Here is a 17,549-nt window from a genome sequence, read left to right as displayed (position 1 = left end):
GAGAATTTAACTTTGAAGATATTTCCTCCCTTGGCTAATATTGTTCTTTTCACAGTTTTATTGTAGCACCGCACCCTAATCCACACCAACAGAAAAAAACGTAGCGAGGATTAAGAGGTACCAGAGTGAACTCACAGTTGATGAGTGTGCAGAAAGAGCACCTTACAGATTTCTCTTGCCGCCAATTTCTACAGCAGTCCACACTGGAGATATACCTGCTGCTCTACCTTTCTCCAAGTCTCCGAATTCCATCACAATATTCATAACCATGCTACTGTCATAACAGCATTGAAGACTTTCCACACTTGGTACAAATGTGCTTCTGTCTAGAAACTTCTCATGCTATTGCTATGCTGCTCACTGTTTTACATCTGAGCTCTGCTGGATGTGCTCTCCACTTCGGCATTCACCTCTTGGTGCTCAGTTTTCATTCCTATTACACTTTTTGTTCAGAACTGCTCAATGCTTCTGCAAATATGCCTATGTTTCACAAGCAAGTAAAGCTGTGTGGTAGAAAGTGTGTGTGGGGGGGCAATGACACAACAATGTCCTTAGCAGCTAAGTGTTCAATAGACAAAAGTATATACTCAAAAGGTAAGTGCTCAAGTCTGAACATTCCCCTAGATTTCTCCATGTTAAAATCCACCATTTCCTCAACAATCCTGTTCTCAAACAAGAAACAGTTACACAAAAATATTTAACATTTTCTTGACAATAACAATTCTCAGATTCCAAGCCACTTTATTTGGGCTCAGTATTGGGCCCAGTTCTGTTCAATATCTTTACCAATGATCTGGATGAGGGGATCGAGTGCACCCTCAGTAAGTTTGCAGACGACACCAAGTTGGGCGGCAGTGTTGATCTGCTCGAGGGCAGCCACGCTCTGCAGAGGGACCTGGACAGGCTGGATCGATGGGCCAAGGCCAACTGTATGAGATTCAATGAGGCCAAGTGCCGGGTCCTGCACTTGGGTCACAACAACCCCATGCAACGTTACAGGCTTTGGGAAGAGTGACTAGAAAGCTGCCCGGAGGAAAAGGACCTGGGGGTGTTGGTCAACAGCTGGCTGACTATGAGCCAGCAGTGTGCCCAGGTGGCTGAGAAGGCCAATGGCATCCTGGCCTGTATCAGAAATAGTGTGGCCAGCAGGAGTAGGGAACTGATCGTGCCCCTGTACTCAGCACTGGTGAGGGCCCACCTCCAACTACCTAAAAGGAGGCTGTAGCGAGGTGGGTGTTGGTCTCTTCTCCCAAGTAACAAGCGATAGGACAAGAGGAAATGGCCTCAAGTTGCACCAGGGGAAGTTTAGATTGGATACCAGGAAAAATTTCTTCACTGAAAGGGTTGTCAAGCATTGGACCAGGCTGCCCAGGGAAGTGGTTGAGTCCCCATCCCTGGAGGTATTTAGAAGACATGTAGATGTGGTGCTTAGGGACATGGTTTAGTGGTGAACTTGGCAGTGCTAGGGTTACGGTTGGACTCGATCTTAAAGGTCTTTTCCAACCTAAATGATTCTATGACTCTATGATTTCTCTTTGCTTCTTTCTGCGCTCCCCCACCCCCACCCCCCGCCGAAGACTAGGTGAAAAGCACTGGCATTGAAAAAGATGAAACAGATTTAAAACCAAAGCAGTCTGCTTGCCCAATGATCTGTGAGGAAAGTTGGTGATGCAGGTTAAATGGTAAATAATAAAATCTAATTGCCATATAAATGTGCATGGTAATCTATCTCCCACAGAATTGATGCTATGCCAATTACTCTGTATGAGGGGGATGGTTGTGGTGGAGAGGTGAGGCATTGAAGCACATCAAATGTCCTTCATTTCTTTCCTGCTCTGACTACTTTTGTACATTGTATACACCTGAAAAATAGACAAAAATCTAATGAAGCAGGCATTTTTATGGCATAGTATACTCAGATTTCCTTTCCTACTGATATTCTTCTGAAATCATTTATTCATTCTCTGCTTCGATAGCCAACACATGCTCTTAGCAGAGCTTGTTTTCCAAACAGTAAGGAATTCTCCACATAAAGCTACCAAAAAGCTGAGAGGTTAGACGTTTTCATTTTGAATGTAGGTTTGCAGAGGGAAACTTTTTATCTAATATTACCAACTTCTTGATCAAGACAATCACCTCCAGACTCTGAGGATATTACACGAAGCAGCTCTTTTGTAAAAAAGGACTGCTCAGTCAGTATACCAAGATCCATGAGGATGGCGCTCTCATACCTATGGCAGCACATTTTGGGAACAAGTGTTTTCAGATTTTTTTGCAAGTTTTAAGAGCATACATGTTTCCCATATTATCCTTAGCATAACTTTTACTTAGTATTCCAGAAGGACTTGAAAGAAATTCCACAATCAGCAATGGTAATAACCTGCATACCAAACAGCTGTAGAAATGTAGGCAAATCTATACATCTGTATGTGTGTAAAAGACTGAAAAGAGCAGGGGAGAAGAAGCAGAAAGCAAAAAGTTCCTCTCACCACGGGGTGATCTGAAAGACTACTGCAATGTTGTTGACTTCACAGAGCTCAGCACAAACACTAGAGTATTTTCTTTAATTTTTATTTAATCCAGAAGTACTGGAGTAGATTTTTAATTTTTTCCCCATCTCATAATTTTGGAAATCTGGATACAATTTCTGAAGGCTTAGCATTGCCAAAATTATTTTCATGGCCTGGTAGACAGCATAGCTGTTTAGAAGCAGTATGTGACAAGTTGCAAAGAAAGGAGGATAAAGGAATTTGCATTAGACCAGGTTGTCCAATCTCCTATTGTTAATCTGTCTGTATATCTTTGCTACACAGGAAGTCTCAAAGAAGAGCTCTCAGTTTTAAGATCCTTATTTTTCTGTCCATACAGAGGCTGCTTTTCCAACACTGTCAGGAAGACAACAGCTGCATTTGCTGTTGTCTACTCCAACAGGTCACATTAGGAAGTTCTATTTACTCTTGACAGTATTTGGGACTCTGCATTTGGGACAGAATGTTATTTCTGCATGAAGAGTTCACAGCCCACTGAAAATGTCATTACAATTAGCTCGTGCATGTTTATTTGAGAAATTTAAGCATTAATACTCGTTCATTTGTACAAATTTGCATTTTTATATAAAATACTTTTCTGTGCTTCTTAAAGCTTTGTTTCTTAGTAATAGAAATATGAAGGATCACTGCCATTGATAGAGACCTTGTAATATAGAGAAGAACTTATAATGCAGCAACAATAATAATGGGCTTAATATAAAACAACAGGAACAAATATTATACGAAATTGAAATAATTTAAATTTCCATTGCTGGAACAAGAAATTTTCTTTATGATCAAGACTAATTTAGCTCAGTTTTGCATAGCATGAATAACCTACTTTGACAGGCAAATGAAATATCAATAGATTAAGTGACTATTACAAATCATCAATGACTATACCAGGCCAGTACATCTACTGATAATTTAGTTAATGGCATTAAAATTTTACAAGGATGAATTAATTGCCAAATGAGTCTTTACGTACATGGAAGAAGTATATCTAAAGTGCATTTGCAAAACCACTGAGGTGATACCAGAAATTGATATGATTATTTTTCTTTCAGATGCTTCAGACTAGGCTGTTTTCACATTATTGGAGAAAACAGCAAATGAAAAGGCAAATGTATATAGCAACAGCACCCATATCTCACAAAGGAATAGAGGAAGCCAGAGGCCAGTGAAGAGCTACAGAAATAAAACAGACGAGATCCAGACAGGATTTTTAAATCCAAGGAAGTTGATTCTGGTGTATGCTCTAATATGAACAGTATTTTTTGAGGATGCAGTGATATAACAGCACAGGAGTAACATATGACTTACAATGGACTCTAAAATTGACATTTGGGAAGGCCATGTGGAAGAGAATAACAGAGTGAGACAAGTTGAAAGTATGGATGTCAGTTGAAAAAAGCAGGTCTTAAAGATGTATGAAATGCTGCGCAGGCAGCAAAAAAACCAAACCATAAATGTTGAGTAGAGTAAGGTATTTTTTGTGATGGTGATTTCCTTTTAAAAAGAAAATAGAGTTAGCCCAACATCAAAATTAGGATGACTGCAGTTCATCCTGAAGGATACATCACAGCTAGAAAGTCTGGAATAGGATGGGATACTGAAATACTGAAACTACCAACTCCTAGGAAAGTTTGTAACTATTTTTTGTTAAGTCTAAAATAACAGCAGCATTCCTTAGCTTTTCATTTTGTGAGAGTGTGATATTTCAACTTTTCATCTCAATTTGTAAACAAGTAAAATACTAAAATATTTTCATTTTCTGACAGTTATTCTGAGTGGATTCCTGTAGGTTTTTGTATGTTTGCTGTTTAAAGAAAGAGGATGAAAACTTTGGGCATTGAAGTAGTGCCTGTATGTGTAGGAGAGAAGCAAAAGGAAGATTAAACCCTAGTAGGTAAGTGGATACAAAGTCATGCCTGAGGATGTTCCTCCTCCTCAAAAGCAGATCATGTGTCTTCAAATATTTATAAAAAAAAATTCTGACAGAACTCCAATTTCCCACACCACAGGAAGAAAATGTAGAGAGGGAAGAGACATTACAGATGTTGTAATACCTACAGTCTGAACAAAGGAGACATCTTTTCTTTGGCAACAGTGAGGAACAAGGGCACAAGTCAAATTCCACTTTCGCTTGCATTTTTGTGCCCCTTCGAGGCTACTCGTACCCCTCAAGACCATAAGAGTACAGCATCAAGTACAGCAAGCAAGAATTCCCCTCCACCCAACTATTTTGGTCTGTGAAAGCCTTGAATTGTAGTCATGCTAACCATCTGAGCTATACTGAAAGCAGGACAGGGACTCTGCTCATGAAATACATGAAAGAAAATTTGCTGCGTAACTGAACGTTGGCAGGCTTGAGCTGCATTGCCTTTGCTGTTAAGATTCATTTATCTTCACAGGTTATCTGCTATAACTGCACCCAAGTACACTTTACTAATTCTCTCTGCTAGGAAAAATAACACAGTTCTTGGAATCCAAACACAAAACTATTTTCACTCATTTATTTGTCTCCAATTTATAATTTACCCATCTAATTACAGCAATAATTAAGATGAAGAATTTAATATAAGCATTTCCATAGGTACCCCCTCCAATCCACTGAAATTGTACCAGAGGTTATGCCGGGAACCCATGTCTGTAATAATGGATTTTCTATGTTACATAGCCAAATCCTGCACCCAAAAGGAAGCGTACAGTGGAAATTCTCTCCCATACTTTTACAGCAACTGTCAGCTTTCCCAGACAACTGGCATCCTGTGCAGACTCTACAACACAATCTGTGTCATCTCTTTGTACCGAATTCACTGTGTATTTGCAAAAACTGCATATATTGCTTTATCTTTCCAGGATTATCTTGGATTTCAGCATCTGAAATCTGGTAACTCTACAATTACTCAGAAAGGCTGCAGATTCTATGTTATCTGTACACATTTACATTTCACCTAATGTCAACTCTGGTTAAACAGAATTATTGATATCACTAGCAGGAAGTATAATTTTGAATTTGTTTTGTTGCTAGGGCTAAAATAATATAGGACAATGAATTAACCATAGCTACTTGTATCAGTAAAGTGTATGGAGTGTTTATAGCATAACAGAGATTTATCACCATAAGAAACACTGACATAAAATAGAAAAGAACAAGCTACAGGAAAGCATCTCAACTGAATACAAAGGAAGAAAAAATAATAATGAAAGGCAATTTTTTTCTCCTTTTTACCCTGCTGGCTAAAATGTATCAGCTTGAACTCCCCCAAAAATCCAACAAAAATTCTCATTATTATGCTATGCCATATTTATGGAAGCTGACCGAGCAAAATATAATAGAATATGTTAAAAAAATAAAATGAAACATACTACTATGAGAAGACAGAGGTTGAGGACCTGTGTACGCTAGACCAGTTTGAGAAAGATGCTTACTATATATTACTGCACTGAATATGTCAGGCTTGTTATTCTTTTACTAGCCACATTCCCTGGGTGGTGAATTACAGAAAATCAACATCTAATACAATTCACCTTCCTCGCTTCGAGTCTCAGTAAGTTTTTTCATGCTCTTCAGTTTTTTTCCACTGGAATTCAAGGTTAGAAAATGTACCAGCTATGGATACAATTTTACTTCAAAAGGGTAAAGCAAAAGTAAAATTTTCAAAGTGAAGAAAACAAAGGAATGTTGGATTTTATAGGTTACCTTCGCTGATGAGCTTTCTCCGTGAATGCACTAAGCAGTGCATTTAGTGAAATAACAGTGCCCTCTAGTGCCTTTATTAAGCATATTGTTCAAACCTTATTTTCTTTTCTTAAATAAAGCAACATATCAAAACACCACATTCAGTTTGAAGATGATGTAGAATAAAATGACTGTGTTAACCTAGTTATCAGTTCTTAACAGGATTATTTTTCCTACTAATTTCTAATTCATATACTGAGAAAAAAAACAGATTAAATACATACACATACATACATATATATATGCATAAGTGGTACTTATTATTGCAAAAAATGTGAAAGAATAAAGCGGATGCTTTCTCTACAGCAGCAAAAATAACGTTGAAATATTACATTGCCTCAATAAACGTCGACCATATTTACAGGAATGCAAAAATGAGAAAGAATGTGGCAGAAATTTCAAATACAATTTTGAGAATGGAGTGTGAGCCATCGAAAAAGCTTTAATTTATAAACCAAGCATTTCTGATGAAGAGGCTCTTATTGAAGATTATGACATATCAAGATACAGTTTTCACAGTCTTTCTTACAATCTTAATAGCACTTTCAAGTGAAGCAAACATGTAAAATATCACAAAATCCAAAATAATTACTAAGGTCAGCTCATTATCTACGACTTAGAGGTAGTTAAAAGAAAATCCAGCAAGGAATAAGCTCTTAATGGAATATTAATATCTACTTTGAACATCCTGGCTTTTGAAATATTAAATTTTCTTTGACTCTTAGGAAATTTTGGTTTTTCTAACAAGAACTTTTACAAAGAATGTTAAAATACACAAATTTTCACATGACCAGAACATATTTTCTTATGTCTTATTAGGTGTGCAGTATTTTAAAATTATACTTATACATCCTTTCAAAAAGATATTTTCCTCTGATGCAAATTAGCTTTTCAGAAGGCCATCCTTACAACTAATACTATTACTTATTTTAAAATACACACATTTATCAGTTTGGTTTATAAAAATGGAACTTAAGAATCTAGCTGGACATATAAAATGTAGGTTTAGATCTATAAAACAAAGTTTATCCCACCCTGCAATTGAAATTACAACACATTCTGTACTTAGGTGAGTATATGTTTATGGTTCAATACATCTGGCAACTTGTATTTATAACTGATTCATTAGAGGACTGCCACATAAAATTGCTTTACTTACAAGATTTTTTATGATATCAAAATACCACATTGTATTTAGTTTCCCAACAAAAGGTAGGTTTTATGTGGAATACTGAACAGTGGGGGACAGGTCAAAATGCTCCCCCATTCCCTAACACAGAGACCATCAGTTCTGCAAAGCCTTTGTAGTCATACTGTAAAGCTTAGGCTGTGGTTTCTGCATGCCACTTACATAACTTATGTTCATGTAAAGGTCAATCCTTTTCCATAGACATTTGAGAGCTTCTTTAGTCCCCCAATTATCTTTTGGTATATACCGGCCACTATGTGTTCTTACCATTTGCTACTTTTTTTCCTGTGGCATTTTCACACATTTAAAGTAGTACCTAACTGTGCAGAACTACTACTAAACCGGTATTGTCAGGCTATCATAAAGAAGATGTCATCTCTTGTGATCATATTAATTATCATCACATAAAACATTTCATATGGTGTTACAAAATTATACTGTACTTTACATACATGATTTATTCAGGTTGTCATTCAGTAATGACCCTCACTGTAAGTTATACAGGAATTACTGTACTTACTTTTGAGATCTAGATTTCTGGCTCCTGCTGTGCTCTGTGTTGTGATTTTAGTGTCAATCTTCACAGTGTGGAGATTGTTGATATCCCTTGATATCATCACATTATGCCACTGGTTGTCATTCAGAGGTTTATTAGAACTTCCTTTGATGAGATTTGCACCATTTCCCAAGTCAAACACATAGTGTAAATACCTAGGAAAAGAGAAAAAATTGGAAAAGTTTCCTTTTTCTTTACATAGCAAGGGGGCATTAATTAACATGTCTAATATTTCCTATTTCCTTATACTCCTCAGTAGTGCTGGTAAAACTGGAAGACAACAATGAATGCCAAATGGGGAAGCAACCTTAATTCAGAGTAATCACCATTCATTTAGATGTGCTGAGGTGCAGTCCTAAGTTTCTGGAAAGTAATGAGCACTCCATGTACCAACACATGCATACATACATAGAGACAGAACAAGAGGAAGGCTATAAACTAGTACTTCTTTGTGGTAAACACTGTAGAAGTTATACCTATTATTTACTTTAATATTTTTCAGGCATCTAGCTTCATCTGAAAGAAAAAGTCACAATAAAGCATATGAAGTTTAACATGAAGAAACATTCATCAATCATATATGTCCAGTCAGACAAAGATTTGTATCCCAAACTTTCCCTTGTGTTTCTCCTGTATATATATTTTTTAAGAGAATTCTTCTGAAGAGACTTCTTTTGTCATTATGCTAATCCATACATACCCTTTTACTAGTTCAACCACAATGAAATCATTTCCATCGCCACTGTTATAAAGTATCAATCCATCCAGAGAGGTTGTTTTGAACTGGAAAAAAAGGTGCATAGACGTATATGCTTGTAGCGTGGCCAGTGCAACATAACTTGCTTTTGTTTTAAAGGTTACAGGGTCTGCTATGATGTTCCTGAATCCAAATCTTGCATTTAGCTCACAATAATCAATGTCTCCATTTTTACATAAGTCAATGTATGCCATGCCATTAAATGTAAGACTCTGTAGATGCCCAATGAAATTAGAAGGCACAGAAGACAGGTAGCGCCGTTCTGTTATTATTCCTGTTTCTATGTTGTGGAATTCCAGTCGCGTGTGATCACCAGCCATTTGACCTTTAAATAGTAACAAGAAAACACGTTAGCATCTGAAATGGGAGGTCAAAAAGCACACCATGTGATTAAGTATCTGCATCAATTTCACACTTTTCAGAATGTGCAAGGCCAATTCTTGGCTCCAAAGAGGATTCTTCTAAATTCATCCAAACTTCTGGTAAACATCTGGGAGCCTTTCTACTGAGTTCAGTATGTTTGTATAAGGCCAACAGCAAGATTTCTAAACTGAAGCACAATACCATAGTATATCAAACTGCCAACAAAATCCCTCACTTCGGTTACACTTAACCAGACATGTAGTTTTACTATAAGCAAGTGTAATTAATTAAAACAACATGAAGAACACAAAGGCAAATCTCAGAGCTAAAACTACAATGCTAAAGTTTCATGGAAGAGAGGCATAACAGTTTGGGGGATATTACTCCATGCGTTTTGCTTAAAAGTGCATGATTTGGCAAGTGGAAGGAAGGATTCCTGTCTAAGCTGTCTTAGGTACATTAATGTTGGCCCTGATGCAAAACCCTGTGCTGCAAGGATGGACAGAGCCTTCCTTAAAATCAACTAGCTTTATACCATGGGGATAAACCGTGGGAGAAGGGGGCAGAGCCTAAGAGATGGACGAAGCAGAAAGCCTGCAGCAAGGGTGTATGCCAGTGTCTTGTAATCCCGAAAATAGCGAGGGACTTGCTTACATCAGAAAGGTGGCCAAAACCAAGCCTCACAGCTTTGAGTCTTTCTTTGTCATGCAAGGACTCCTGCACAGCAGAAAGCCTGAAATTTGCTGACTGTACAGCTAATCTGAAGGAAAGGATCAACACTGCCAAGGTACAATGCGTACAGGTCAGGTAAGTTTTTAAGCTAGTTATTAAATACCTTACCCAGCACATCAAAATGGTGTCCGCTGAAGAGTTCCCTTTTCTAACAGAGCTTAGATTTTTTTCCACGCTTATTTTAAAGAAGTAGGGCAGTACTATCACAAGGCTGATTCATGGTCACATTGTGTGGGTATGATGACAAAACACCTTTTTATTACTAATCAATTTTACCACTTAATCTACCTTTTGCAAACTACGGACTAGACTTCCCAGTTCCTTAGATGTTTCGTGTCTCTCATGGAGTACAAAGAAGGTGAACAGCAGACCCAGCCAAGCTGGAATAAGTGCTGGCATAAAACTGCTCTGTAATACAAGTTCTCACAGTTGCAGTGCAAAGGTGTTGATGGACCGAGTTCCCTTTGTCCTTCCCTGAACACACTATTCCAAGAGGAGAGTGTGAGCCCTGACCCAGGCTGGATGTGTTTAGTGGTGGTGCAGAAAGCCCTGAGGCAGGCTTAGACAGCTGTACCTTCATAGGTTTTATAAGCAAGTGTCTGTGAACGCATGTGTGAACAGGGAAAGAACAAGGGCAAGATGAATGTAGGCTTTGCCCAGGGAGATGGATTCACAAACAGGTTAAGTCACAGCACTGATACACAAATACAGGTATTAGTGAAGTTACAGTGAAAACAGGTCTGCAAGCTTTAATACAATTAAAAAAAAAAAAAAAGAAAATTGCTCTAATAATTTATGATAAATATTTACAAGCAGCTTGCTTAGCTTCAGGATGCATTCTGACCTAACTCTACTGATGTCATTGAACATATCAGTATCTGAGAGCTGCAGTCATACAGGCTGAGCATTGCAAGAGGCACCTTTGATGCCATCCCCAAGGACAGCCTTCTTGATGTTCTTGTTTCTAAATATCAGTTCTGAGGATACCACTTCTCCTGATGTATTAGCAAAGGTGGGTTCTTCCTTGCAGTAATGAGTCAGGGAGCTGTCTTGAAGAATGCCAAATCTGTAACTTTCTGCAAGGCCAAGAGCTGTATATTGGATCACAGCCAGAGAGCTGAAGATCATGTTTTAGAGGAGGAACACGATGTATTCCAGTCTTATATCACTTCAGATGGCATTGCATAAATGTCATGGCAAAAATCCACCAAGCTTTAGCCTGTAGCACAGTATCCTCACTACATTCACTACCTTAAATGTATTTCTTTCTTGAGCATAGTAATAAAAAAGTTCCAGAATCTGGGCTCACATCCCAAATCTCCCTCTATCATTTCAGTTGAACAAACATGCTAACAGGACTTGAGACTTCACATAATGCTCCACAGCATTTGCAACTACAGCAATGAAGAAAAAGAGAGAGACTGCAGTTTGTGCTCACAAGGTTGGTTTTTTCGTTTTTTTTTTTTTTAACTTGTCAGGTTGGTGCACAAAATGCATTACCTGTTGCAATGCCATGGGACACAAAAAAGGCCAAGTGAATTTCTGTTCAAAACCATAAGCTAGGTATCCTTTCCATTATCCAACTGTAGTCACCTCCTTCAGTCCACTTTTGTTTTCTATACATTTCCAGAAAACAAAGTGCATCAGGGCTGTAAGTATTTAAACTCTTCTATGATGAGTAAAATTTTCAAAACTACCTGTATGACATCCAATGAAAGCTAGTTATGATTCTGAAAGATATTATTTATCCATGCACAAATTATGCATTCGTCAAAGATAACTAAGCTCAGTACATGGATGAACAGGTGATGTTTTATAACCTGTAAAAAATAGAAAGTGAGGCTGAATTATTTAATGGCTTCCGCTCCAGCTTAAGCTTTCTAGATCTGATGGGTTTTTTTCATATGTGACATAGGAAATGGAATCAAAAAAGTAAAACACAGTGGGTGGCAGGGGGAAGCTGGAATTTTTGGGATAAAGTCCATTTTTTCCTCATGCTCCCATAAGATTATAATAATCTTTCACATGAATAACTACTAGGTTATATTTTAGCCACGTTTCTGATTGTTGAGACATCTGAAGAAAAGTTCTAAGCAGTTTAGAGCAAGAGCACTCCAATCTGATATGGCAACTCTTCCACTACCCCTTCAGGCAATTCACAGTGAATTCCATGTAGAAAATGTAATATTCCTTGGACTAACAGCAGGTTTCCTGTGTTATCAGACTTTCAAGTTCCCTCTAGCTCCTTCTCCCATGCCAGTTCCCTCCTCGCTGATGGAGGAGGCCACAGATGGACCACACAGCTTCCTGCAGGGAGTTTAGGAAGACTTTGCTTCATCAGGAGGCAACTGAAAAGACTCAAAGGCTTTGACAGCTAGAACAGGATAGTTCAGTTGGAAGGGACCCACAATGATCATCTAGTCCAACTGCCTGACCACTGCTGACCAAAAGTTAAAGCATGTTATTAAGGGCTTATGCCTCTTACGAATGCCTCTTAAACACTGACAGGCACAGGGCATCAACCACCTCTCTGGGAAGCCTGTTCCAGTGTCTTAGCTATTTGCTGAGACCATGATATATGATAGTAACTACAGTTATCCACAATGAAGAGTGATTACAAGAACTTACAGCCCTGCGGTTCTTTACTTATTACTTCACCTGACTAGACTATATATGATAGAAACCTCCTGTTTTATCTTAATCCCTCATATATATTTTGAACATTTCTGAAGCTGTGCTGAGCAGCTGGGACTGAACCCAAAGGTGAAAACAGTACTTCTTGGTAGTTTTGTAACCTGTACTATTTGTAAATAAAAAAATCTGCCACGAGGAGCCCAGGAAATCTGCATTTGGTTTCAGATGCTGTGTTTTATTCAGATCTAAACAGCTTCCTCTAACTAGAAAACGTCCCCAAAGTAGCCTTATTATTTGAGTTGCCAGTTGAAGCATCAAGATGATAATATTTTTCAGTACAGTTCCTCCAGTACTATGTATTTATTTTCACAAAGGAAATAACTGGTTTAGGCCATCTGCTTTCTTGGGAGAATGCCCCAAAGCATCATCACATACACAGACCAAATTTTTGCTTCACCTCTGGAAGATCTGTTGGTAATTTCTGATTCTAAAAAGTATGTTTTTGCAGCTATATGAATACATAGCATTTATTTTTCTACTAGTGACATGGTCTTCAGTGTTCTGCTGAGGTGAAAGACTACTAAAGAAGATGCTTTCCTTTTAAAAACCCATTAAAATAGTTACCATTTTAACAAAGTTAAAACTAATGATAAAAGCTATTTAATACTATATGAAAACAAAGGAAAATGCTAAATAGCTAACACAAAGTTAGGCACATTGTATTGTGTAAGGAAATGGGGCCAGAAGTCAGGTCTGTTGCTAATAACGACATATATGTAAGCCTTATCTTTAACAGAACAAAATCAAAGTCTTCTCTATTATCATTTCTGATAATATACACATAGGAATGTATTTCTAAGATCTGCTGGCATTCATGCCATGTTTTTTCTCCCATCCCAACTACTATTTTAGTATTTGAGAAAAACCTGTTGCCTAACATTTAATTATTGAGGACAGCTGATGCAAGATTTAAAACACAATAGAATATCCTTCAAACATTTATGAAATTCTTTCTTACAACAATAGCTTAGAGTTTAACCTTAGTATAAATTCAGTGTGTTGCCAAAAGCATTTTACTTGCCTTCTCATTAGTGATATATCAAATGACTTCTCTCCAATTACTGTATAAAAACATTCATTTAAGTCAGCATGAAGGTTTTCATTAACTTCAGTAGCAATGTTAGAGTAACATTAATATCAAGTGTAATAACGCACTTGTAGTAGCAGTATTTCAAGACGCATAACATGGATTTTTGATCTTACCCAGGAAAAGAAAAAAGTATCTGTTGCTTTCAGAGAAAGGCATTTTACTTCTGTCATTTTTTGTGTTTCCCCCCAGTAACACGGAGTCACAATGCCACACTACCTGTCATGGCCTGCTGGTCATCCACCATTAACTTTAAACTTTTTCCTCGCCGAACCACACGCACTGTGTGCCACTCATTATCATTGAGGTTATAGCCAGCAAAAAGGGTTTCTGGACCTTTGCCTGTAGGATATGCCAAACAGTCATTATGCAATCTTTAAATCAGTTTACATGTGAACCTCACAGAGAAAGAGAGAGAGAGACAGAGAGACTGGCTGGGCAAATGTTAAGAGTCACATCAAGCAAGAAAATTACAGAGTATAAGCAAGTCTCAAAATATAGAGCTAATATGTTAAAACACTTCTGCTGTATATTTAACTATATAAATGTATTGTATATGCACATTTAATGAACCAGGTTGTCATAAATAGGCACAGTCAACATGGATTTAGTTATACATTTTCCAGTCATGGAAGAAATGGGATTAGTGCAGCCAGAAGAACTCAGCATGTGTTTACAAGACTGGATTTTTGTTCCTTCATTAAAAATAGTTTGGGGAAAAGGTACAAATGGTAAATATATGTGCACATGTGTTATATTTTTCTTAATTTATGTCAGCTTCTCAGCCTATGTTTATTTATTAGGACTTCTCAGAAGATCATCTATTACCTTATCATCCAGATGACTCGTTAATGTTCAGATCCAGTACCTTCTGGTGTTAGTGGGCCTCCAAATCATACCTTCTTTTTTCATTTAATGGATACCTTTTTTGTAGCTGTTATTTTTGTAAGCAGTAAAACAAACACTTTCGAAGCAAATGTAATTCTATGTATAGCACAATATACTTGCAATAACTGAAGTATTCACAAACCTAGGAAACAGGATATCTTTAATACCTACGAAAAAATCTCTTAGAAGAAAATGATTATGGAAATTTCCCTTGCGCTGTTGACCAAGAAGAGAAAGAAAGAGAAAAATCCTGGCTATGAAGTATCATTGATATGAGTAGGTGATTGACCAAGTGCTGAACCAGTCAATCAAAGCTTCTGTGCTCAAACCTGAGTTATTGGACCTATGTGGCGACTGTCAAAAAGGTAAAGCTAATCCGCAATTAACAAATTACATTCTTGCAAGATAGAGACCTCCCTGCCCTGTTTTTCAGTTCCTGTGGCATAATCAAGGCTGCTGATAACTGAGAGATGTATAATAAAGTAACATTTGACATGAAAACATTAGGGTTGCACCAAGTCAGACCATTACCTCCACTACGTCTTTTCAGGTGACCACATTGCACGTGTCAGCCTTCTTTCAAAAAGGGATAGGGCACTGGCTCTGAAACTCTCCCACATTTCTTTTGGGATTCTTTTCCACCCAGTGCAGGCTAACTGTGATGGAAGAGGTCTATTAATAAATGGCTACTATATGACATTGCCTAAAATCAAAGCCTCTCTGACTTCAGGACTGCACAGAGGGAAAAAGCCATTAATAGCTTGATGTAGCTGTTCAGCATATTGGACAGTTTTCATCTCAGACTTTTTCCATTTTCTATCAGCATTTTTTTAATTGCTGCTGATTGATTGCCCTGCTTTTATATGCAATCTTTTTTATTTTGAGTATGTCAAGGGATCTCTAGGAATAAATTACCAGCTAACAGCAAAGGCAGTGAGAGTCTGATAACATCATGTTGGTTTCTCTATGCCTCTGTATTGACACTAGCTTAGGAAAGGTGTGCAAACCCAGCAGAAAGAGATGTATATGTACTCACTGATATCAACTACCAGAATCGTTCCATTCCTTCTGCATTTACTTTCATTGACAAGAGAAAGACCAGTTTTGCATAAAGCTTAAGTGAATAATGTTCTCTTTGGATACGTTGATATAGATGCAGTGAATAATGCTATTTAAGCAATTTCTATTATTCTATATTTTATTGGGGGCTTCAGTGGAAGGAATTTCTAACTAGATTTGGGAGACAAGGGATGGATTTACAAAAAATGCTTAAATGACATGAGTAAAAATCTTAGTGAGAGTCATTAGGCCTGCCTAGAAATACGTCACTTACTATTATTTCAAACATGTTAGCCCTTCTTCATTTTAGTTCAACTCCTTTTTTTTTTCTTTAAAATTTTTAAGTAGTTGAACTACTTAGTCTCCCTTTTCCCACAACAGATCTCTAAAAGACCTAAAAGCATATGCAATTTTAATTTGCTCTCACATTAACAACCTTCTGTAGTGTCCCATTCATGTTGAGGTGCCTCAGTGTATATAAATATCAAATCCAACCTGATTGCTCACATTCATACAGGCAAATATGTTTATTATCTTTTAATGGTTAACAACTTGTAAACTCTTCCTGTTGTAAAATTAAATGTATATTTTCCTGTGTATAAGTCTATTTCCTTTGCAAGTGTACACCAAGTAAAAAAATCAGGTCAGAACTACCTGTGAGCTGCCTTTCTTCGCAGTGCACGCAATCCAAAACTGGATTAAGGGGAACTATGGTGAAAGGACCATGAAAGGGATGAACCTGGGTATAACACACTATGGGAGCAATGCATTGAAAGCAGTCCTGGCCTTGTAGAAACTAGTTACCTTGCACAGAAAAGAGGCTTTTCTTTCCTGAAGCCGATCTCTAAGAGAGAAGAGGGGTTTTCAGTTTGTCAGAGAGAGTACAAGGAACTACAAAATAGCAAGACCCAGTGTGTCCAGGTATTGTGTAGGTACCCATCACATCAAGTTGCCTTTCTGCAAACTAGCATAATTTTCCATGGCAGTTGGGGAGGTGGACGGGGAAGGATGGATGCCCACTATTCCTGTAGAGAATGTAGCACTTGGGCTGCTTCCCGGCCAAGAACATGCTTTTGTATATAAAAGTAGTAAATGTGCTTGAGCAGTGTGTTTAAGACAAAATTTTCTAAATGCTTAAACACAAAAACATGTAGTCCTTGATACCACACAAGAGTACAAGGACTGCAGAAGGAAACTCTTAATACATCTTGTTAAATGGCATTGGCTAACCTCAAACATAGTTTGTATTAGTACTTTCCTCACTGACTTTCAAATACATTGACCTGAAATTAATTTAAACATTATATTATTGAGATCATAACAGTTCAAGGGCAACAAGAAAACCTTCTATAGGTACGTTGGGGATAAAAAGAAGACGAGGGGAAAATGTGGGCTCTCTCTGGAAGGAAACGGGAGACCTGGTTACCTGGGATATGGAGAAGGCGGAGGTACTCAATGACTTTTTTGCCTCGGTCTTCACCAGCAAGTGCCTGAGCCATACCACCCAAGCTGCAGAAGGCAAAGACAGGGACTGGGAGAATGAAGAGCTGCCCACTGTAGGAGATGATCATGTTCAAGACCATCTAAGGAACCTGAAGGTGCACAAGTCCATGGGACCCGATGAGGTCCATCTGCGGGTCCTGAAGGAACTGGTGGATGAAGTTGCTAAGCGACTATCCATCGTATTTGAGAAGTCGTGGCAGTCCGGTGAAGTTCCCACTGACTGGAAAAGGGGAAACATAACCCCCATTTTTAAAAAGGGAAAAAAAGGAAGACCCAGGGAACTACAGGCCAGTCAGTCTCACCTCTGTGCCTGGGAGGATCATGGAACAGATCCTCCTGGAAGCCATGCTAAGGCACATGGAGGACAGGCAGGTGGTTTGAGACAGCCCGCATGGCTTCACCAAGGGCAAGCCCTGCCTGACTAACCTAGTGGCCTTCTATGGTGGAG

The 17,549-nt window shown here is 38.1% G+C and overlaps 1 protein-coding gene across 1 annotated transcript in view; it reads right to left on the bottom strand.

Annotated features, from left to right (window-relative positions):
* NRXN1 (neurexin 1) overlaps window positions 1–17,549 on the bottom strand; it is a 487,169-nt gene that overhangs the window by 378,823 nt on the left and 90,797 nt on the right. Inside the window, exons 6-8 of the mRNA XM_009333610.1 lie at window positions 13,871–13,993; window positions 8,719–9,100; window positions 7,983–8,173 (exon numbers count right to left, since the gene is read on the bottom strand). Coding sequence (XP_009331885.1) covers window positions 7,983–8,173; window positions 8,719–9,100; window positions 13,871–13,993 — 696 coding nt within the window. The remainder of the gene's footprint in view (window positions 1–7,982; window positions 8,174–8,718; window positions 9,101–13,870; window positions 13,994–17,549) is intronic.

Source organism: Pygoscelis adeliae, unplaced genomic scaffold (genome assembly GCF_000699105.1).
Source record: "Pygoscelis adeliae isolate BGI_AS28 unplaced genomic scaffold, ASM69910v1 Scaffold1, whole genome shotgun sequence".
Taxonomy (NCBI): domain Eukaryota; kingdom Metazoa; phylum Chordata; class Aves; order Sphenisciformes; family Spheniscidae; genus Pygoscelis; species Pygoscelis adeliae.
The sequence above is the reverse complement of the archived record's forward strand: the minus strand, read 5'-3'. Positions and strand labels throughout refer to the sequence as shown.